The sequence below is a fragment of the Carassius auratus genome, chromosome 5 (genome assembly GCF_003368295.1).
Source record: "Carassius auratus strain Wakin chromosome 5, ASM336829v1, whole genome shotgun sequence".
NCBI lineage: Eukaryota > Metazoa > Chordata > Actinopteri > Cypriniformes > Cyprinidae > Carassius > Carassius auratus.
Window position 1 is genome coordinate 30878458 of NC_039247.1, and position 24826 is coordinate 30903283.

At 40.1% G+C, this 24826-nt stretch overlaps 1 protein-coding gene and 1 long non-coding RNA gene across 6 annotated transcripts; both read right to left on the minus strand.

The window, feature by feature from the left end:
• Nucleotides 1-3900: 3900 nt before the first annotated feature.
• Nucleotides 3901-5381, minus strand: LOC113086362 (uncharacterized). Its single transcript, XR_003284784.1, has 2 exons — nt 4405-5381; nt 3901-4196 (listed from the first exon to the last, which is right to left on the minus strand). It is a non-coding gene; the product is annotated as an uncharacterized LOC113086362 (long non-coding RNA).
• A 2479-nt stretch (nt 5382-7860) lies between these two features.
• LOC113085884 (MLX-interacting protein-like) lies at nt 7861-24519 on the minus strand. 5 transcript variants are annotated; one of them, XM_026255298.1, is made up of 18 exons: nt 24079-24519; nt 22179-22285; nt 22002-22087; nt 21775-21864; nt 21642-21683; nt 20036-20213; nt 19873-19962; nt 18703-18797; nt 15902-16319; nt 14907-14983; nt 14460-14580; nt 14274-14380; nt 12302-12340; nt 12105-12212; nt 11847-11974; nt 10101-10224; nt 9471-9600; nt 7861-9056 (listed from the first exon to the last, which is right to left on the minus strand). In XM_026255298.1, exons 1-18 carry the CDS (start codon nt 24363-24365, stop codon nt 8935-8937), a joined length of 2349 nt encoding a protein of 782 aa, XP_026111083.1. In that variant the 5' UTR covers nt 24366-24519; the 3' UTR covers nt 7861-8934. The 5 variants fall into 5 exon arrangements, with proteins under 5 accessions (XP_026111083.1, XP_026111080.1, XP_026111079.1 ...); XM_026255295.1 differs by having other exon boundaries at nt 14466-14580; nt 20036-20282; XM_026255294.1 differs by having other exon boundaries at nt 20036-20282.
• Nucleotides 24520-24826: the final 307 nt, after the last annotated feature.

Consider the following 24826-nt stretch of genomic DNA (forward strand, 5'->3'; position numbering starts at 1 on the left):
AAATTGGAATTTTTAGCACTGAAGTGGGCGGTGACAGTTAAGTTTAGTGATTACTTGTATGGGAGTGAATTCACAGTTGTGACTGACAGTAATCCCTTGACATACGTCCTAACTTCAGCGAAACTCGATGCCACAAGCTACCGGTGGTTGTCCAGTCTATCCACATTCAACTTTAAGATTCAGTACCGGGCAGGTGCCCAGAATCAGGACGCAGATCGGTTATTTTGACGTCCCAATGGAAAACTTACAGATGACCCCGAGTCTCGGAAGGAATGGGAACGCATTAAGCAGTTCACATTAAATCATATGGAGGTCGATCAGGGTCAGGAGGTTGTGCTTCCAGAAGTGGTGAAAGCCATTTGTGAGAGGCATCAGATTGATCAGCCCTCATCTGTTGCCTTGGTCGAGTCCCTTGGCGTGACTGCAGATGCGTTACCTCCGGTGTTCATGGATGAATGTGATCATGGTCTACCTTCTATTCCTAGGTTGTCTGAAGATGATTTAAGGTGTAAACAGAGAGAAGACCCCGAGATTAACGAAGTCATTAGCTACCTTGAGTCTGGCCAGAAGCCTCTTAGTGTGAAGGGTAAGCCACTAAACATGGTTTTGTGGCTTAAGGAATGGAACAAGTTTGAGATGATAAATGGGCTATTGTATCGTAAGCGTGTGGATCAAGAAAGGGTCCAGAAACAATTAGCATTGCCCAAAAGTCTCAGAGAGCTTGTGCTTACTTGTTTGCACGATGATATGGGCCATTTAGGCATAGAGAGGACTCTAGATCTTCTTCGTTCCCGGTTTTATTGGCCACGAATGGCCAATGCTGTAGATCAAAAGATCCGAACTTGTGAGCGCTGTGTCAGGAGGAAGTCCACGGTCCAGAAGGCTGCTCCGTTGGTAAATATACAGACTAGCAGACCATTGGAGCTAGTCTGTATGGACTTTTTGTAAGTAGAACCTGACAGCAGCAACACGAAAGACATTTTGGTCATTACAGACCACTTTACGAAGTATGCAGTCGCAATTCCGACCCGAAATCAGAAGGCTTATACAGTTGCTAGGTGTCTTTGGGACCATTTCTTAGTGCATTATGGTTTCCCAGAGAAGTTACACAGCGATCAAGGGCCAGATTTCGAGTCCAACATCATACGGGAATTGTGTAAGATTGCTGGTATACGTAAAGTTAGAACAACGCCCTACCACCCTAGGGGAAACCCAGTAGAGCGATTTAACAGAACACTATTGCAGATGCTGGGTACCCTAGAAAACAAACAGAAATCTCATTGGAAAGAGTATGTCAAGCCGCTGGTGCACGCGTATAATTGCACCTGAAACGATGTCAACGGTTATTCACCATATGAGTTGATGTTTGGCAGGCAGCCTCGGTTGCCACTGGACATTGCTTTTGGTCTATTGAATGATGAAGCTTGCCACTCCCACTCAAAGTACGTAACCTTTTTGAAGAACCGGTTGGAAGAAAGTTACAAGTTGGCTTCAGAAAATAGCAAGAAAGTGGCTGAACGGAACAAAAAGAGGTTCGATAGAAATGTGGTGGTTTCTGCTTTGGAAGTAGGTGATCGGGTGTTAGTGCGAAATGTTCGATTGAGGGGGAAACATAAACTGTCAGATAAGTGGGAACCAAACATGTACATTGTCTTAAAGAAAGTACACAATGTTCCAGTGTATACAGTCTGTCCTGAGGGGAAGAATGGTCCTGTCCGCACTCTGCACTGAGACCTGCTCTTACCTTGCGGGTTTTTACCTGGTGTTGAGTTGGAAGACACTACTTTATCCAATGTGCATTCAAAGCGTCAAACAAAACCTCACTCGGGTGCACAAAAAGCTGATGAGACAGAAGTTTTAAATAATAAAGAAGACTCAGACAGTGAATCCCTTTGCTGTTTTGTACCTAGAGAATTAATAGACGTAACTTCTCGTTACATCCCACCTGAGAGTTCTTCCTGTCATTTGGAGTGTTCCCCAGTTGCAGATTCAGTTGATCTTGATGCAGCAGGTTCTAGTCAACCAAATGTTGATCTTCTGGAAGAGAGACCACAGGAAGTTAGTGAGGTAAATGGACAAACATGTGATGAAATGAGTGAGAACTTACCTGTAAAGGATGGAGTGGAATCCGAGAATGTAGAGGGTGATCTTGTAGAACATGGAGCAGACAACCCTGTATTAGTCTCTGGGGAGGTTGATTGTGACACCTCAGAGGTTGTTAATGGATCTCCTGAGACACTGAGTGATGTAGTTGTGAATCCAGTTGAAGAACTGAGGGTTGTTCTGGATGAGGGGAACAATCCTGCACCTGAGATTGTACCTGAAGTGGTTTCAAGGGAAGGGATGCTAGAAGATGAAAACACACAATGTGAGGGGGTAAGACACTCTACAAGGCAGATCAAACCCCCAAAGAAATTTCACTATCCTCGTTTAGGGAATCTGATTTCTGTGGTTCAGTCTTTGTTACAAGGACTAAGTGCTGCTTTTGCTCAGTCTGAGGAAAATTCTGATTTATTTTGGAATAAAGGTGCTGTGGTACCGGGTGACCCCTTGTCAGTATTTACTTCGCAGCCTCATACATGCCCGAGGACGTGCATATGATTAGAGGGGGAGGGTGTAACCCAGGTTACCAACACTCAGATGAGCTGGGAGTAGTTATGTTCATGAGCTCTGAAATAGCCAATAAGAGCATATTGTATATATATATATGAATTGACCAATCATGAGTGAGAACTTTAGATAGAATTTTTTTTCTTCCTCACGTGATTGGTGAGTGCGTGCTCTCTCTCGCTCTCTTGCTTCGTTGGAACAGAAGCGAACGGAGGTGTTTCAGTTCTCTCCGATTGATATGGAAAAATTTGATTAATCAAGTAGCAATATTTGATTAAAACACGAGTGATAATCATTTAAAGACGCTGTATCGAGACTAGAAGCAAAGTTGATAAAAATAAGAGACTGTTGAGTCGTTTTGAATTTCGATTGCAGAGAGGAGGCCTCGTTTTAATGCATACGGGGTTATCCATTAATTAAGTGTTTCATAAAGAAGCAAAAGACGTTTTCGATCGAAAATCGATTTCAGGAAGTTGAGGAGTGAAAGACGAGTGGACACTGAGTTTGAACTACAAGAGATTAAGACAGTCGATCCCATCCGTGGTCTTGGTGAGTTAACTATTTCATGTGTTACTCTGTGAAAGGTTCACATAAGTGAAAAATGAGAAAAGATGCTGTTATTGGGTAATTGATTGTGAACGTTTTTTTTTTCCTTCTCTCTTGTAAGACTACATGGGATACATTTTATGTTTTTGTATACATTTGAAAAAAATTTAATTGTAATTTTGTCACATTGTTAGACGTAGTTATATGTGCTTGTTCTGAAAATGATATTAATGATGATTTTATGACCTTGTTATTCAAGGTCAGGTTTTTTTTCCTTGTTTTCTTTTACTTCTGGTTCGAGTTCATCATTGCCTTATCGAGTGTGTGCTGATAACTCTGAGATGACGCTGTTTGGAGATCGATGTTTCACGGAATGGAGTCTCTGGATTTCGTCCAAACTCTCGTGTTCACGGAGGGAGTAAGGACTGGCGAGCCACAAGGAGTTTCCAGCAAGTGCTACTGAATGACATCGACATTGCTGTGTTGAACTGGACGGTAGGAAAGTAAATTAGCAGGACAAACAGCGCATTTAAAAATTCTCTTTGGAAGGATCTAATTGGAAGAGACTGAGTGACTAACTATTCTGTTGTGATTACTGAATTCAGCCACATTCACAAGTTTGTGAATGAAACATCAAGTACTGAAACACAAAATTTGAAGATCAAGCTGTGAAATTATTATTTTTTTCTCTTACTTGATCAAGGGTATTTGCTTACATGTGTATATATATATTGTTTTTTTTTAAATTGAGAGAAGAAAGGGAAATTTATTCCTTGAAATACAGAAAGTGTATCCAGTAAGGGTTAAGTGTAAAATTTACCTGGAATCAGAGTTTCACTCAAAGAGGTGAGCACAGAGTCATTGATACACATTTTTTTCTGTCAGAACAAAAGTTAAATTTTTGTAATTTTTTTTTTATTAAACGGTACACAGTACTAAAGAGTACACAAAGGGTTAACTTCTCATTTACTGATGAGAAGTTGTGTCTGAAGAGGGATTGAAGTTGAGTTTTCTGAGTTTTCATTTGAAGCCCTTGAAATCTGTAGAGGGAAAGAATATATTGTCACAGCCACTTGCAGTAAAATAGGTTTACTTTTCATTGGTTGAGAAATAACGCATTGTATTTTTTTTTTAAAGAATTTGTATAATTTTTTTTATTTATTTTTTTCTCTCATTCTTACAATTGTGGATTTCAGTTGAGGCAAATCGTTGCTTTTTGACAAATAACACTTGAGTTAATCATCTTACCGTGTCTGAGTGATTCATTGTTGTTGTTGAGATCCTTATTCTCCGTAGGCGAACCAGAATCTCTGAACACTGGCCATATTCAGAACCCATCGTGTCTGCAGTACTTGGTGCAGCGGGTTACATGTTTATAGGCATTGGTCTGTTTCCTGGAGAATGCAACATCCAGCTTGACCCGACAACCGTGCCAGTCATTTACCCACCAAGAAGAGTTCCTTTCACCCTGCAAGACAGGCTGAAAGAGGAGCTGGACCCCATGGAGAAGCAAGATATCATTGTGAATAAGACAGAGCCAACAGATTGGGTAAATGCCCTCTGTGTTGTCTAGAAGCCCAAGACTGGTAAACTGAGACTATGTCTGGATCCACAGGATCTTAATAAGGCTATAAGGCGGCCAACCTATCCTCTGCCTACATTAGATAATATCACACCAAAGTTGGCAGGAGCCTGTTACTTCAGCGTGATGGATGCTAGATCTGGCTACTGGGCAATCAAGCTTTCTGAAGAAACATCGAAACTGACCACTTTCAATACAATCTTCAGAAGATACCGATTTTGTTGGTTACCCTTTGGCATTCTCTCAGCCCAGGATATTTTCAAGCGGAAAATAAATGAGATTTACAAAAGTCTGCCTGGAGTTGGGGCCATTGTGGATGATATCTTGGTCTACAGAAAGACTTAGGAGGAACATGACCATAATCTCAGGAGGATGATCTCGGCATGGTCAATTATCTTTCAAAGTTTGCACCAAGCCTTTCAGACATTGTACCTCTGAGACAGCTACTGTGGCATGACAGTGAGTTTGTATGGGACAAACAACATGAAGGAGCTTGCAAAAAGATGAAAGACATCACTACCTGGGAGCCAGGACCTGTGTTAGCATTCTAGGAAACAAGCAAAGACCTCACGCTGCAGGTGGAGGCCTCCAAATATGGATTAGGCAAATGTTGCTGCTGGATGGTAAACCACTCACATACAGGTCCTTCTCAAAAAATTAGCATATTGTGATAAAAGTTCATTATTTTCCATAATGTAATGATAAAAATTAAATTTTAATATATTTTAGATTCATTGCACACCAACTGAAATATTTCAGGTCTTTTATTGTTTTAATACTGATGATTTTGGCATACAGCTCATGAAAACCCAAAATTCCTATCTCAAAAAATGTGCATATCATGAAAAGGTTCTCTAAACGAGCTATTAACCTAATCATCTGAATCAACTAATTAACTCTAAACACCTGCAAAAGATTCCTGAGGCTTTTAAAAACTCCCAGCCTGGTTCATTACTCAAAACCGCAATCATGGGTAAGACTGCTGACCTGACTGCTGTCCAGAAGGCCATCATTGACACCCTCAAGCGAGAGGGTAAGACACAGAAAGAAGTTTCTGAACAAATAGGCTGTTCCCAGAGTGCTGTATCAAGGCACCTCAGTGGGAGGTCTGTGGGAAGGAAAAAGTGTGGCAAAAACGCTGCACAACGAGAAGAGGTGACCGGACCCTGAGGAAGATTGTGGAGAAGGACCGATTCCAGACCTTGGGGAACCTGCGGAAGCAGTGGACTGAGTCTGGAGTAGAAACATCCAGAGCCACCGTGCACAGGCGTGTGCAGGACATGGGCTACAGAGAAGCAGCACTGGACTGTTGCTCAGTGGTCCGAAGTACTTTTTTTGGATGAAAGCTAATTTTGCATGTCATTCGGAAATCAAGGTGCCAGAGTCTGGAGGAAGACTGGGGAGAAGGAAATGCCAAAATGCCTAAAGTCCAGTGTCAAGTACCTACAGTCAGTGATGGTCTGGGGTGCCATGTCAGCTGCTGGTGTTGGTCCACTGTGTTTTATCAAGGGCAGGGTCAATGCAGCTAGCTATCAGGAGATTTTGGAGCACTTCATGCTTCCATCTGCTGAAAAGCTTTATGGAGATGAAGATTTTGTTTTTCAGCACGACCTGGCACCTGCTCACAGTGCCAAAACCACTGGTAAATGGTTTACTGACCATGTTATTACTGTGCTCAATTGGCCTGCTAACTCTCCTGACCTGAACCCCATAGAGAATCTGTGGGATATTGTGAAGAGAAAGTTGAGAGACGCAAGACCCAACACTCTGGATGAGCTTAAGGCCGCTATCGAAGCATCCTGGGCCTCCATAACACCTCAGCAGTGCCACAGGCTGATTGCCTCCATGCCACGCCGCACTGAAGCAGTCATTTCTGCAAAAGGATTCCCCACCAAGTATTGAGTGCATAACTGAACATAATTATTTGAAGGTTGACTTTTTTTGTATTAAAAACACTTTTCTTTTATTGGTCAGATGAAATATGCTAATTTTTTGAGATAGGAACTTTGGGTTTTCATGAGCTGTATGCCAAAATCATCAGTATTAAAACAATAAAAGACCTGAAATATTTCAGTTGGTGTGCAATGAATCAAAAATATATGAAAGTTAAATTTTTATCATTACATTATGGAAAACAATGAACTTTTATCACAATATGCTAATTTTTTTTAGAAGGACCTGTATGCCTCAAAGTCACTCACAGAAACAGAAATAAGCTACGCTCAGATCTAGAAAGAGCTCCTGGCTAGCCTCTGGGGCTGGATGATGACCACAGGGTTCTGGCAGCGCCTTACCAAAAATTAGCCCACCCTGGCCCAGTAATGGTTGCCAGATTGAGCTAGGCTTTGGACACAGCCACATGCAGCCCAATTACGGACCATAAAGGCTTGTCTGATTTTGGCTGAGATACGGCCATGCAGACCAGGACCAGTTTAGGTTGAGTGCTGGAGGTGGATCTCAATGTATGTAGCAGTGACACTTTAACTTACATGTATGTGTAAATAATCATACACACAATGCTCTGGAGATATGCACTTTCACTCACCTTGTGTCTTTCCTTTGGGGAAATGGAGTGAGGGTTGCTCTGACCACATTCCTTTGAGCAAGAAAAGCCATGTTGTCTGGTCGAGGAGTTCAGGGGGGTTATTTAATTCAAATAAATACTGTATCAATCTCACTTTGACCAGTTTGAGGGTATGGACTTGCTTTGATGTGATTTCTTCTTGTTTATAGCAGATCCATCACAGCATTAACAACTTTCAGAGACTGTGAGTAACCTCTAAAGCTTGATTCTATTTCACAGACATGTTAAATATAATAGTAGTGATATACATCTATGTTATTACATTTTATAGCCAACCTAGAAAGAGATGTGAGGATCTGAGGAAAGAACAAGATTCTTAGTGCATGCCTGTGAATTTCATGGGATATTAAATTTGGAAGACAAACTATATATTTTGTCTTTTTCATACTGTTACTATAAATCAGGAGGTTTATAGATATTATTGTTATATTAGAAAAAAAAACAAGCATTACAGTTATCTTGACCTGGTTGCTCATGCAGATTAGTGAAAATACCCAGCTTCCCATACAAACATTATTTAGACAAACACCTTGTATATAGACTAAATAGATGCAAAATCATTTATTTTTATTGATGAACAGCTCACAGTTAGAAAGGTTCATTCAGTTTTTCTCCACTCCAAAAAATACAGAAACTAAATATTGAGCAAATAAGCATTCAGAACACACTGTGAAAAATAACTTTTCATTTGTAATAATAAATGTTTGTCCTTTCATTCCAGACCTGTGCGCCTTTTGAAGTGAACTGCTGAACTCCATGACATTAAGACATGCTCCAAGGAAAAAATAAATGCTTTTAAAAAGTACTGTTTTCAACATGATATACTTAAAATGATATCTTAAAACAAAACAACAAACCTATACAGAGTACAACTCTTTTCTTCTATAGCTCTACATGATTTAAGGCACAACAAATGTGCTTTACCATATGACTACAAGTATTTGTAACTTTAGCTCATACTTTTCTTACACGTCCATGCATCAATCCACACACTTCAAAAAGCCAGTCTTGATCCTGGTATTTGTTAAGGGGTGCTGCAGTTTTTGGATGAACTGGCTCCACTAACAGCACTGAACATGGAGGACTCCCAAATATACAAAAGGAAACAAACAAACAAACAAACAAACAAACAAACAAACACCCTGAGAGGTAGAATCTCTCTAAAGGCAACCGCTCCAGTGAAGCGTAATGAAGTCTGAGGAACACAAAGACACGAGGATAAATGTAAACGAGAGAGACTGCCTTTGGTTTGTCATTTCTAAATAAATCCACCTTTAAAGTCAAACGAGAAAAAGGGAACTTGTTCTTATCGAGACCGTCCCATTAAGACAAATGCTAATGAAGTGTCTGTCCTTTACACAAGAGGAACACACAAAAGGGGTTTGACCAGGCACTGTACGCCGAGACCTCCATTTCACGCCCAGAACACTTCCATCAACAGATTTAAAGCAGACAGTCAAGCAGTTCTCTTGCATTTCCACCAGTCTGAGTGGAGCACAACGAGGAACAACAGAGCAAAGAGAGCAAGAAGTGCTGTCCAGGCTCCTGCAAGACTGATATGCCCTGGAAAATAAAAACTAAAAATCACATTTTAGACGCCAGACTGTTGAAACTAGGATCCTGAGGAATGTTTTTTTGGGTTGAGAGCAGCCTTTTTAGCTTCCTCGGACAAAAGTGTGGGATCCGTCAAGATGGAGGTGCTGGTACAGAGCTGTCGTAACGTCCTGAGAACCACTGCAGGACACACACACACACACACACACACACATCATGTGAACATCATGTCTCTAAAACAGACGAGATGCATACATTACATTAATAAATGTATGAATATGTCTCAAGTGCAGTAGTCACAGGTTTGCAGTATTGTATTACAGTATCGTCAAACTTTGACCATGTTCTTACACATCGGAGATCTAAATAACAATAAAAAATAGCTTTCTTCAGTTCACCATGAAAGTAACTCAAATATTGCTCTCTTTTTATTCCCAAATCTTTATCAACCCTCTCAAAATATTACACTGCTGTCACTAAGACCTAATGCACGGATCCAGTACTGATACACAGTGTATTTGGAATTAATTGCACAGCCCTGCGGTCCGGTCAAAGTCTGGCTGATATTTTACCGGATTGAAACGGAGGACTCACTTGGTCGGAGGACTGGCAGGGCGCAGTAACGGTCCAGCCACTGCATGGTGGTCTCACACAGCTCTGTGCTGTTGGTGGTCGACACCGTTCCATTGAAGGACTCAAACAGAGGATGAATAATGACACTGAACTGAGAGAGGAGTGCTAAAGAAAACCACAAGCCTGCGCAGGAGTCCAGTCTAATGGCTTTGGGACTATCCATCAGTTGTCAACCGGACCCATAAATAAATATCAGCTTTAAAATGTGGATTTTATTACTTCTACACACAAATACATATTGGATTAAATAAAAAAAATGAAACAAACTACAGCAGTAATGCTATTGTATTGACTTATTTAACAGAACAACACTAAAATTACAGTTCTGAATATGCATGGCTGTCTTTTTCTGTACTTTCATATGTTATAGAGCCAACGGCTTTGGGAAAACGCTTGATTTTGTGGGTTTTTATAAATGACCCAAACTTGTTTCATGTGACAAATCATTCCTGTGTACTTTGAATGCTTAATTAAATAATTAAATGTAATAAAAGGAGGAAATGATTTAGTGTGTGCCATGTGACTACAGAAGCAAACCAACACTGTGGACTGAATGATCTGAAGAAACTATGTGTTCAGACTTAAGGATACGATCCAGAATTTCCAGTTCTGAAGAGTTCTGTTCTTCACATAGTCATCAAACTTGTCCTTCATGTGGTCAAAGCGATGGCGTGCGATGGGAACCCCTGTATCAGGGAGCTGTTCCTGACACAAGCTGCAAAGAGCAAAGAGTTCAAACTCAAATCTCACTCTTACATTATTACAATTATTGGCAAAAGGACTGTTTGGAAATGTAAACCGATATTTCCTACAGACACACTAGAGCAAACGATAGAAATAACGGACTTAAAACTAGGGATGCATGAACTAGGGATACACAATATTTTTGGAGCATTATTGAAATCAGCTGATAATGGCTTAAAATGCTAATTTTGGCAATAGGTCTGATTAGCTAAGTGCTGGGTAAATATTTAGCTGAGTGTGTTATTGTGCTGATATCTTAAGGACTCCCATGGACAGCTGACTCCTGAAGTTTTCGATATTCTTCATATTCTGTGTGGTCAGTTCACAGCAGTAATAGAAATTAATAAGTTTCTTGGGCATTTTTACCTTTAAGTCATTTTTTTTCTAAAAGTGTGCACCATCTTTTAAGTTAAGATTCTTGCATTTGGGTTGTTACCAAGCAAATTAAATCAGTGTCGACAGAATGTCTCTTTGCAATGGAAACACAGGAGCTGCATTAGAAATGTCATTTACACACTGTTGAATGCAGCCCAGAGGAACACTTTAACCTGCAGTTACAGATGCATGAATAATGTTTCGATATATCAAACATAAAATATTGAAAACTGAGGTTTGAAATTATAAAAAAAAAAAAAATGAAAAGACACCTTACAAGTCACTGTTAATAAGTGAGTCATTACGATTTAAACGGTTGATTAATTCAGGAACAAAAGAGTGTCCTGCTGCTCAGAGATGAAAACAGTGCTGTGGTTGTGTTTGAAATTATTTTTTTGTTGGAGAAATAGAGCAAAAACAGGAAATATGGTGTCCAAAATGTATTATCTTAATATTAACTACTTTACCGATAATTCTAAATGCATTTTAATTGACTGATTAACGCATGCAGCAAAAGACCTGCAGTAAAACAAATGCATGAACGAGCACTAGTCTAACCTACTAGACTTCGTCACCTAACCGCTCGGGTTTAATGAAATCATAATATTAGCCTTTTGACGCTTAATCGTCACATTCAGCCGTATCACAAATCCCAAATTTAAGGCCACTTGAAATCATAATTAAGACTTTCTTGTACAATTTAAGGCTTTTAAAGACTTTGCAGAAACCCTGTCTAAAAGACTTTCAGAATTTGTACAACTCCTTTGTTTTAGACCATCTACACGTTAAATATTCAAATAAAATGTAAAGGATTGTTTTATAGTTATTTTCAAAGAATTCAACGTACTCTGGTTGTAAAAGAGCTTCACTGTTTATTTAATTCTCAAAAGTACGTTTTTGTTAAACTAACCAAACTGTAAAATAATTTGTTTATAATCTCTGTAGAGGAGAGACTTGGTGTTGTTTCCAAACAAAAGGAAATATATCGGTATCGGCTATCATCCACAATAAGTTACAAAAAAAATAAATATATATCGGATATCGGCAAAAACCAATATCATGCATACCTACTTAAAACCATTTTTTGTTGGTGAAAATACTAATGAACTTACACTTTTGCACAGTATCTGTATACTGAAATAGCATGGCTATGAAGCAGCAGTTTTTCCAAATGTGGCACTTTTAAAAAGTAAAAAAAAACAAGTCTGAAAGACATACCTTATAGATGCATTAAGCTCCTCGATCTCCTCTCGTAGTCTCTTAGTCTCTTCCTGCATCTGCTGTCTCTCTAGCTGCAGTTTGCTAATGTAGTCAACAGTCTTCTGAAGAGTCGCAGCATTACTGATCTGGAAACCCAATAATGGGTGACGAAAAATAATTACTTTTCACTGTTTGAAATACTTGCAGAGACAACTACAAGTATGAATCAATTAGTGATTTTGAGACTCGAGTAAGCAAAGACAGAAGCAGATTTACACTCGATTGAGGCCTGAGAGTGGGCACGAGATTGCACAGCGTCTTGAAGCAGGCATTGATGGTGAACCGCCTCTTCTGCTCAGCTGATATATGATTCACTCTGCGGCTCTGTGTCAAATCACAGGTCAAAATTAAACACAGACAGACTGATAAATTAGCAGATATCTGGATATTTAAACATAAAAATGAATGATAACCTTGCTCAGTTGGCCAGTTAACAGAGTTCCTAGTTCCCCCTTATGTCAGTTCCCAAATTAAACAGCAGTCAATGGACAAAACAAAAACAAATGTGAATCCAGTAAATATTCAGTAAAATTAGGGTTCATTCAATATAAAAATTTTCTGTACACCTCAAATTCCATCATTATATTGACTCATAATCACAACTGCCAAGCGATTACCATTTTTTAAATTTAAGTGCATGATGTGCCAATTAAATGAAATTAATCGTATATCAGTTTGAGATGAGAATTTACCTCCTAAAAAAAGATCATTTAAAGTCATTATTGAGAACAGCATTGAACAGAAAGCTTTTGAGTATATATTTAATTAAAAGAAGCTGCATCTGAAGTGTATTAAGAGACTGCAATCAAAGCTGCATAATTAGTGTAATGAGACTGAAAGAAAATTAATATTACCACATGATTCTTTTTTTTTTCTTTTTTAAACAATCCTCTTAATATGAAACTCTTGATATTAAAGTCATTCATTCAACCAATTCAATTAAACAGCCAGTTCATTCAGAAATTAAGCAACTGACTCTAACAAATGGCTCACTGAATCACTGAATCACTGAATCATTTGTTCAAAAACATGGATTCAACCAGTGCTTTGTGTTGCTTGGAAAGGCACATCAGTTCTTCAGAATCATTTAAATGTGTCATTTTTTCCATAATTAAGATAGCAACAAATAAAAGTATTAAATCCACAGCCCTATTTATAATACACTCACCTAAAGGATTATTAGGAACACCACACTAATACTGTGTTTGACCCCCTTTCGCCTTCAGAACTAATTCTATGTGGCATTGATTCAACGAGGTGCTGAAAGCATTTTTTAGAGATGTTGGCCCATATTGATAGGATCGCATCTTGCAGTTGATGGTGGTTTGTGGGATGGACATCCAGGTCACGAAGCTCCCGTTCCACCACATCCCAAAGATGCTCTATTGGGTTGAGATCTGGTAATGAACTCATTGTCATGTTCAAGAAACCAATCTGAAATGATTCAAGCTTCGTGACAAGGTGCATTATCCTGCAGGAAGTAGCCATCAGAGGGTTCATGATGGTCATTAAGGGATGGACATGGTCAGAAACAACGCTCAAGTAGGCCGTGGCATTTAAACGATGCCCAATTAGCACTAAGGGACCTAAAGTGTGCCAAGAAAACACCCCCCTCACCATTACACCACCAGCAGCAGCCTGCACAGTGGTAACAAGGCATGATGGATCCATGTTCTCATTCTGTTCACGCCAAATTCTGACTCTACCATCTGAATGTCTCAACAGAAATCGAGAAAACCAGTCCTCAGCTGTCAAATTTTGGTGAGCTCATGCAAATTGTAGCCCCCTTTTCTTATTTGTAGTGGAGATGAGTGGTACCCGGTGGGGTCTTCTGCTGTTGTAGCCCATCCGCCTCAAGGTTGTGTGTGTTGTGGCTTCATAAATGTTTTGCTGCATACCTTGGTTGTAACGAGCGGTTATTTCAGTCAAAGTTGCTCTTCTATCAGCTTGAATCAGTCGGCCCATTCTCCTCTGACCTCTAGCATCAACAAGGCATTTTCGCCCACAGGACTGCCGCATACTGGATGTTTTTCCCTTTTCACACCATTCTTTGTAAACCCTAGAAATGGTTGCCCGTGAAAATCCCAGTAACTGAGCAGATTGTGAAACACTCAGACCGCCCCGTATGGCACCAACAACCATGCCACGCTCAAAATTCAGTTTGGAGTTCAGGACCACACCCCTAAATGCATTGAAGCAACTGCCATGTGATTGGTTGATTAGATAATTGCATTAATGAGAAATTTAACAGGTGTTCCTAATAATCCTTTAGGTGAGTGTAGATTAGTATTACATCACCCATCCTGTGCTCTCTTCTAATATCTCCAACCTTTTACATTTTTGAATCTTGAAAACTATAGTAGAGAGTCCTATCATGAACTATACCTGACTGGCTTCGTTTTTGCCTGCGCAGGGGTTGAGGGGTGACTGGGGGCTCGGGACCTGTTCTGCTCCCAGAGGTGACCCTTGACCTGAGACTCGTCTGTCATGTGCTAAAGAAAAGGAGAAGAAAGAAGCTTTCTCAGGAATCCTCAATTCATGTAAAGACAGAACATAGGGGATGGATCTAACCTGTACCTGCTGACCGTACGGATGTCTTCTTGCTGGATATAGCTGTGGCGGTTTCCTCTTTGGGTACAATAAGTTGTGGAGGCTTTTGTGTCTGAGGGAGGATATGAAAACCGGCGGATCCCTGCAAGGCAGTGCGATGTTGTTGTTTTTATATTGCAATTATGTGTTGCTTGGGTGAGGTGAATTATTGTTTACCAGGGTTGAGCAGAATTCAAAATGTTTGACTTGTCTCCTGTTTAATTTATGAATCAGAAACTGAACCAATCACACTTCAAACGATGCTGAACTGGAACCATTTCCAGGTTATAGATTTTCTTAAATTCTAATTTGAATTACAATTCAGCATTCTTTGTGCTACCTCGATACAAATGTATCTATCAGTTCTGAATGGTACACAACCCTGTTGTACAGATGGCCAGGAGAGGACGAGAAGGATGAAAGGCTTACACGAGGAATACTGGGGGGGGCCAGGACCACATCAGCGCTGAGAGAGGACGAGGTGACAATCATAGCACTGCTGGGACCTGGGGACGGGTATGATGGGAGACGGACAGATCAGAACACATTCAGAGCACACGTCCAGTCGTTTGGACATCCATTCTAGGTCCACTATTACATCAACCTTGTGAGCAGTGGCAGATCAGCAGCTTGTGCAAGGTCTGCAGTAAATGCGTCTCGTAATTAGGACTGCCAATCAGGTTCATTAATCTTAATTTAAGCATTAAATAAAAGTTAACACATCTGTGCAGCTATAAGGTTCTGAAGGATGTGTGGATGACACTCACAGCTTAATTAAAGCAACACAACGCTTACACAAAAGATACTGCCATTCTGTTGAGCAAAGATATACAATTTCTCCATAAAAAATAATTTATAGACTGATAATCATCCGATTTCTGTGTGTTAAGGTTCATTCAAGACGTTACAGTGTTGTTTACAGTCTGGGTATTTGAGATCATCATGCATCTGTTCAAGCTGAAGGAGATGTGAAAGAGAACTGAATTATGTGTTTACACGCGGTTGTCTGACGCGGTTTGTGTACAATTACTGAAACGAGATCTCTTTTGCCTCTTTTTGCACTTGAATGGTTTGAAATCACTTGAATGTTTAAAATGGCAAGACTTTAAAACAAATTCAAATGATAAACTTTTACTCTGCGCTGGTTGAGCATGCGTGCGAACTGCGATCCGTAACGGCCCTAAATCTAATCGATGTATGGAGCGAACACCACAAACACAGACTAGAGCCGAAGCCTAAGCAATTATAAATGTAACAAAACTGATCGTAGGAAATTTAGTATATTAACATGTTTTTTTGATAAATAACTATACCATTCAAACTGTAAAACACACCTTTTCCATTCATATCAGTAAAACTGGAAATGCTGCTACTGTACTTTTAACAGTAATGTTAGAAAACCAGCTTTGAGGAGAGGCACAAACCTGTGAGAATGAGCTGAGGAGATGGCAGCGGGACAATCGCTCTCTGTGTGTGTCTGCTCTTTTTGCTGGAGACCGGAGGCAGAATGGACTTGGGCGAGGCGAAGCTGACCGGCTGTGGGTGGAGCGGGGCGGAGGCCGTCGGCTGTGGAGACGACAGCTCGAAGCTTGACCTGGGACTGAAGGTGGAGGCTGCATCAGACGGGGCTACGGTGGACGGAGACGGGACGCTCGGGACTGTAGTGACGGTGGAAACACACTGAGGGGCTGCTGGGACAGACGGGCTCACTTGCTCAGGGAACAGAGGCATGTAGGTTTGTTGGTAGGACGGGCCAGCAGCGTTCCCATTGTCCTGAGCGGAGACGGAGAGGTGGCTGGACAGCGGAGCAGAGGGGATGAGGCGGTAGTCCAGCAGAGGAGCCTAACAGACAAACACCAGCATCAGCACACGCTCCTTCCTGAGACCAACAAACACTGCGTCTCACACACACAGATAACATCTGCAACGTGTTTGCTCTTATCTGTGTGAGCTGTGCTAGAAGATACAATACATTAATACTTAACACTAAACCAGTCGGAAGTCTCTGGGGTGTATTTGGAGAAACAGGCAAAAATGCATTGTATGGGTCAAAATTACATATTTTTCTTTTATGCCAAAAATCATTAGGATATTAAGTAAAGATCATGTTCATGAAGATATTTAGTAAATGTCCTATCGTAAATATATCAAAGCTTAATGTTTGATTAGTAATATGCATTGCTAAGAACTTCATCTGAACAACTTTAAAAATGATTTTCTCAATATTTAGATTTTTTCTGCTCCCTCAGATTCCAGTTTTTTTAAATAGTTGTGTCTAAGCCTATTGCAATAATCAATATATCGACTTATCGTGCAATATATGTACATGACCTCATTCATTTTTGGTGACGCAAAATATTGCCTGGAGGAGTGCATGCCGAGTTGCCATATCCTTCATATTGATATCAACTATATTATTTCATTATTTATTGTTTGACTATTAATCAAGTTATGGAAAGAATGATACGTGTAAGCTTATGTGCACTTATGAGATATTAAATAATCCTACGTTATGCTGTACTTTTACTATCGGAGTGTGTGTAACAAACCATACTGATAAAATCCTAGCTAGGGCCTGGCCTTGAAGATCTGATAAGTTCTCTGTGCGTGTGTGTGTGTGTGTGTGTGTGTGTGTGTGTGAGTTGGTATCTGTCTGTACAGGGAGAAGCTCAGACAGTCCCAGGACACACGATCAACTGCTGATGTCCATCAGACATACGTCTTTGGAGAGTTTATCTAGGTTTTGGAACCAATCAGAATTTTGTTGACTAATGCATTGACGCAATTAATATCCTCTGTCAGGGTATAACTGTTGTTGGAGCGGCCTACGAACTCCGTCGAGAGAACTGAAGCGGACTTCTGCTGATGAAACTGCAAACTATGTTCTTCAGTAACGTGGTGAAGTCATGAGGAGCTTGTTCAGATTTAAAACATGCTTCTACAAAGACAGTTTCATCTGCAGATTTGGTCTTTTAGGGATCTGTGTGTTTGAGCATACGGACATCTGACTGCTGAAATATTGTGCACCCTTTATTTACAGAGAAAAGTCAGTAGCACTTTATTTTACAGTCCTGTTCCTCATGTACATACTATGTACTTATTATAGTAATTACAATAATTATGTAATAACTAGGTACTAACCCTGAACCTACCCCTAAACCTAACCCTACCCCATGTAGTTACCTTGTATTACCAGAACTTTCTTAGATAAATACACTGTAAGCACACTATAAGTACATGTTAGTACACGTACTGTAAAATAAAGTGCAACCGAAAAGTCTGTAGATGGAAAAGTCTCCATACAAGATCACTGTACATTTTTTTTCTACTTGCTACTTTGCACTTTTTATAAAAATAAAAACAAATTAATTAAAAAAAGTTTGTTTACTATATATTAAGGTTTTTACGGTATCTAAAATGTGGATACTTAATTTCCATGATCTAAATATTCTAAAAAATGTAAAGTGTGTTGTCATTGGAAGTGTACAGGCCTTCTTGCATTTTATGCGGTTACATTAGTATGTTATATTCAGTGGCATAAAATGAGATAATAATATCAATTATCACAAGTATTTCTGGGGCAATAGATCACACAACAAAAGCCTAGTTGTATCTTGGCTAAATATCGTCCGATCCTAATAAACCATAAATCAATGGGAAGATTATTTATTCAGCTTTCAGATGATGTATAAATCTCAACTTCTAAAAATTGAGCTCATGACTGGTTTTGTGCTCCAGGGCCTTCTGACACTTGATTGACAGTTCATAGCTTTTTAGCAAATAAAAGTCTTTTAGTATCACTGTAGACCTGTCCACCATCACGTCATAGGTCAAGTGGTGTGAAATAATCTCTACTGATCTGGAATCCACTGCAGCACTCGTCATTTGTGTGAAAATTATTCAAAGTTGTTGGTGTTTTATTGCCTCAATGTGCATATGAGCAAACAGCAGAAAGTGCATCTACAGGGACACTTCTGGAGTTCTGCAGAAATCTAAAATCCTTGCTTTAAATTGTTTTAGTGTAATAAATTGTGGTGATAAGTATATATATAACTTGTAGAATCTGTAAAATGTTAATAATTTTAAACAAAAGACTTGAATAAGCTATTTTAGTTAACAGACAAGGCTAAATAACTACTCCGTGCACTGTAAGGTTGACATGCCCCTGACTCTAATGAGATGATCCTGAAGCAGCTGTGCACTGGAGAAGGGGAGCGTGTGTTACCTGTGTTTGGGAGCTGCTGCTGGTCAAGGCACTGACCGCTGGGGTCGTGGGGGGGGCGGGGGTGAAGGATGAGGGACGCAGCGTGTGAAACAAATCTAGATACGAGAACACAACATAAAACACATTAAACAATGGGTTAACACTAGAGCTGCTCCGACACATTCAGTTATTGATTCTCAGACTGGTTTGTGATATTATCACTTTCCACAAAGATATTATCACTTTCCATTCATAATGAACAGCTAAGAGTGGTTTAGATGCAAGGACGTACACCACTGGACAAACCTCGGGAATAATTACGATGGCTTTATTATTTTTGTTTATGAGAAGTCTCTCCTGCTCACAAAGGCTGTATTTAATCAATAAAAGACAACTGTGATACTATTAAATATTATTACAATTTAAAATATCTATTTTACCATGTTAAACCATAATTTATTGCTGTGATCAAAGCTGAAATTTCTCCAGTCTTCAGAAATCATTTTAATATGCTGATTCACTGCTCAATTTTTAATAACTATTCGTATTATTACCAATGCTCAAACAACTAATGTTCAAAGAACAGCATTTTTTTGCTTACATTTTTGTAACATTATAAATGTTATTACTGTGTTTACGGTGATGCATCCTTGTGGAATAAAAAAGTTTTTTTTATTTTTTATTACACCAAAGTTTAGAATGCTATTGCATCATGGTTTCCAAGGAAACCAGCAAACAATGTTTACATCGATTTACATCGAGCAGTGAATCAGCATATTAGAAAGACTTCTATCTGAAAGAACATTCAGCTTTGATCACGTCATACTTAAGAAAACAGTTCTTCTACACTGTAATAATATTTCCCCAAATCACAGTTTTTACTGTAGTTGTGTTTTAATAAATACAGTCTTGGTGATCATAATTAATCAACTTTGGGCTGGGACTGTAACTGGACGAAACACTTGAGATCAGGGAACATGTTTATCAGTAAACTCTTAATTTGCTGCTTATTTAAAGTCAGTAAGGTAGTGGTTAAGTTCAGGTAAGGGGTGGATTAAAGGATCTGGAATGTGTTCATGTAAAATAAAGCATGAATATGTGCTTTGTAAGGACTAATAAACAGCTAATGTGCATGTTACAAAGCAAGCAGCTGACAGTGAATGGTGAATCCAGGAGGGGTCTGGTCTGTACCTTGCAGAGGCTCAAACGTGTCCATGAAGTCCAGGTTGGGCTGCAGCGGGATGAGGCCTGGCTGGATCATATCTGCATTCCCTGCATGGGCTGAGAGGACACAGCGCTCAGACTCAGCTCCTGTTTCTCGGGAATAAACACCTGAACACGGGTCAGTTCTCACCGATCTCCCTCGGGTTGGGCCACGCTACAGGCTGATGAGAGGCCAGCGTGGAGAAGAGCGTGTCGGAGAACTCGGACATGAGCACGTCCATGTCGAAGAGCAGGTCCATCTCCATCGGGACAGGTGAATCGTGACTCCTGCGGGACCTGCGGCGCCCCCCCGCGCTCACGTCCTCATCCTGGTACAAGAGGACACGGCAGGTGTCGGGACACACTTCCCCAAACAGTGAAAACTGTTCCTCCGCACCCTTTGGGAGGTCAAAGTGCAACAAGCAGTCCGGGTCAACAGACACACTCCAGTCATGCAGAGACCGCTTTATCTTTCTTAAAGGGATAGTTCCACCACAAATCAAGATGTGCCATTAGTTTCTCACCCTCAGGCCAGCCAAGATGCAGATTCATTTTTATTCAGTAGGACAGTAAGACGACTTTAAACTAAAACTCTGCTCCTTGACTGATTCACAAATTGCAAATCAGTTGCTACCAGTGTCTGAGAATAAAAAAGGCTGATCAAGGAACACAGAATGAGGAAATATAGATTGGGGTCTTATGAAGCGAAACGATCAGCCTGTGCAAGAAACCGAACATTATTACATTAAACCCCTGAGGTTTGGAGTGAATATTTAGAGAATTTAAAGACAGATTTGCAGTCCTCTGATGTTGTTAGGAGTCACATGGACATGTATGCAAACATGCACGCATGTATTTAAAGATTATACAGGGCTGCACGACTTCTTGTCGATATTTTGTCTCACACTGCAATATTTAACATTTTTATTCCATATGAAAACATCTCATATTTCTACTGTGGAGACATACAGACTGTCGTTATTATGTAAAAAAGCTCTTTTCCAAGAACCAACAAACACTAGAAGTTACATCGCAATGCTTTTTTTGCTAAATATAGTCCGATGCTATAATCTGCCATACACAAAAATGATGGAAATGATGCAAACGTAAATATAAAAGAGAGCATAGTATATGCTGGGATATCTATTTCCCTGCGAGTGTTTGCATTGACCTAGAGTCTTGGATCTACAGCACTTCAAGACTGCCCAAGACAGTCAACTAGGAGTCAATTCACTTTTTCCAAAGTCATTTCAATGTCCCTCAACATCAGCCTACCTGAGATCAATCCCAAAACACACTGAAGGATGCAGCCTTTAAACAAGGCACCTGCTCAACAACCATTAGAACTACACTCACATAGTACCTCGAGAGAAGACCTGGAGAGTTTGGTTTCTGAACGAATCATTTGAGTCAATGAATCAATAATCTGTTCAGAATGAATGGGCCGTTTTGAATGAATCGCAATGATTTGCTCATCATGACAGAGACTGCTGGTAGATGTAGTGTCATGTCTATTGATCCATGACAGCCTTAAACCAATCCAGGTACCAGCACAAGCCACACTCAGCAGTTAATAGTTTATTTTCTGATTTTTGTTTTGTTAATATTGCACACCCTTAATTGCAGTATGCTACTACAATCATACACAATCCCTTATTATACACCACAACTGCATGCATGTACACACTTCACTAGATGCTAAATTCAAAGCATTATCAACAGTGAAACACGTAAAATATAGCTTTTTTTTTAATTACCCTGAGAAGGCTTGACAGGTCTTCATCCTTGTGCTTCTGCAACTATAAATATGAATGTGTACATTATAATCAATATGCAACTGTAATAACATATTTATAAGAAGCTGTTTAATGTGGGGGCAAATAAACATACTCTTTTCTTGAAATAGGTTCTCCATTTATGATATTCTCGGATCACGATTTCAATTCTCCTTTTCCAGTACTTTCCTTCTGTGGCGATGGCCTAGTTAACAGAACAACAAGCATCAAGAGACGTGATCTGAGCTGAGAAATGAACGCTGCAAATTCTGCAAGGGAAAGAAAAGAAAAGCATGCATGCTTCGAGACGTTCAGATCTGAAGAAACAGTCAGACTGCACACCTCTGTCGGCCGATGCACTCCGGACTCCATATTTCCATCCAGAGGAGTGACGAAATGGCACACAGGGTTCTGTCTCTTCTCTACATCTGCAGGAAACAAGGCGATGCAGACAGACGTCACCAATCGCATCCGTTTAACCCTTTCTGAGGAACCGGTGTGTTTAGAGGATGGACTTACACTGCATGTACCAGGCTCTCCAAATAGCATTGTTCAGGCGAATCTTGTCCCTCCACAGCAGCTTCAGGCCTTTGAAGTTCTTCCATTTCGGAGACACCAACCTTCCACTAAAGAAACAACAGTACACCAAACGTTTTTAAATGGTCTAACAGTCTTCTGTATAAATCTACAGGATCAGAAAACTTTTCTTATGTCAAGATCATGAGAATATTAAATTGTGAAGAAAGAAAGAGAAAATAACATGCACAAACAATTTTACCCGTATCCATTTTACCCTGTCAACCTGAATTTTTACAGTAATATGTATTCTTTTTTTATTATTTTACTATTGCACAACATTGTAATATGCATAATGGACATAAATACAATTTCATGCATAACTGTGTTTTGATTATGCAAATAATGAAGAGTTTTAAAGCACACAATAATGCAGAATCCATCTCAATTTTCAGGATAATGTGTTTGTCAAATGCTCTGTTGCTACAGTCAAACAAGGAAAAATGACATCGCAGTGCATGCAACTAGCTTCACAACTTGATTCAGACAACACTAGACCAGAGCAAGATCTGATTAAAGCAGTGAGCGACTAGAGTCAGCAACAACACGGTCACATTTAGGCCTGAATTGTGAAATTCTAACATGAAGATAGAAATCTAAACACAAAGAGATGGCCACAGAGTTCTGGTCTCTTTATTACAGTTCCTCAGTTTAAGTGTGAAACAGATGACGCTGAATGCATCATTTAAGAACAAACAGGAGTCTGCTGTTGGATTAAACGCTTGGGAATAAAACCACCACCACATCCACAAATAATACTAAATCTAAAAACAGACACGTTTATATTGTGGGCAAGTTCTGAGCTTGAACACTTTAATCTGTAACTTCACACGACTGCGGTCAGAGTGGACCTGCAAAATAATAATAATAATAAAAGATGATTTGGTCTTGAGGACTATATGTAAACATCTGTCATGTGAAATACTTAAGAACTAAACACATGATTCATCTTCTCTTCCCGTTTGACAACAACATCAGTCGAGTGTTTGAAATAACTTCCTTCTGTGATCTGATGTGGCTTCTCGTCACAGAACGAGGAAGAAGATAATATTGAAATATTTAGAAATATTCTTAATCATTCTGACAACACCGAGACCTCTTGAAGAGCACAGATACACTAGACGATGAGCGTTTACCGTCTTCATGTCTCATCATTCACAAACATTTCCATCTTATTTTCCTTCAGTCACATGATAGCCTTTTGTTCTTGTTTTCACTTCATTTTGATGGATTTATCTGTCATCTTCTATTTATTCCTTAAAGGGTTAGTTCATCGAAAAGTCATAATTATGTCATTAATAACTCATCCTCATGTTGTTACCCTTCAGAAATCCTGAATGTAAACTTGTATTATAATTGTCTTTACCCATGTTACTACAAAACTTCAAGTTTAACAGCAGATGTTAAATCCACTTTTGTTTTATACATAAATTGTATAACTGCATATAATGCGAAGTAATTAAGAGTAATTCCTCACTATACCTTTCAGTGGAAAAGTAGCTAAGTACAGTAAATAATTACCCAGTGATGCATCACTCCCTGTGAACTATATGTTTTGCAGGTATAGTGCACTGAGACTGAACGCGTCATGTCATGTACTTCCAAGTGTGTGTGTGTGTGTGTGGAGATGGTTGCCAAAATTGGAAGAGGAAATGTTTAGCACTTCCTGACTAACCGTTAAGGTCAATACAGATGTGCACGTGACTTACAATAACAGACCGAATTCATCTCGCGTATTACAGAAACAAAGGCTTCCATCGCACTCCGCGCTGGCTGATGACGCAATGATCTTGTTTACTAGACCCAAACAGCTCGTAAATCGTGTGTTTACTACGCAACGCACCTGTAGGCGAGCGTCATGCACTCGAAGAGCTTGGTCAGCGACGCGTCGATGGAGAAATGCGCCGTGCTGGTCTTCCCGAAGCGGTAGGTCTGGCAGGTCTGTTTGTTGACGGTGTCGAAGTCGTAGCCCTTCTTCGGAGGGTGCTCGGTGTGCGGGGAGGACACCATGAAGTGTCCGCTGTGGATGATCTGCTGCTCCGCTCTCCTGAAGGAAACAGTGGGCTCCTCTGCGTCAGAGTCGTCGTCCTGCTCCTGCTTCACCATCAGCCTCGACTCTCGGGTCGCCATGGTTGAAGGTTTCGCCGCTGCTTCACTTTAAGACTCGTCCTGCGTCCATTACCGCTGGATCTCGTGTTAGCTTCATTAAACACCCGACTCTCCAGCACGCCCCACGCGTTAGCTGCCTGTACGAGCGCAGGACGGGCGTTGCTGCGACGCGATGACGGAGGCGCGCGCAATTGGTTGAGCAGGGTTGCCAGGTCTTCCTAACAAAACCCGCCCATATGCAGACCTACAGTAGATCGCGTTCCTTTTTTTATTTTATTTTTAGCAGGTATCCCCGGGTGAAATGCTTATTCCAGAACCTTAATATCTCGTTATTGCTGTCGCCTCAAAACCGCTGAGACAGTGTTAAAGTAACCCGATTACGCGGGAAAACCGCGGACCTGGCAACACTGAGGGAGCGAAACACCAATAACATATCAGTGACCAGCCAAAGTTATTTATTTTAATAACTTACATTCTGGACA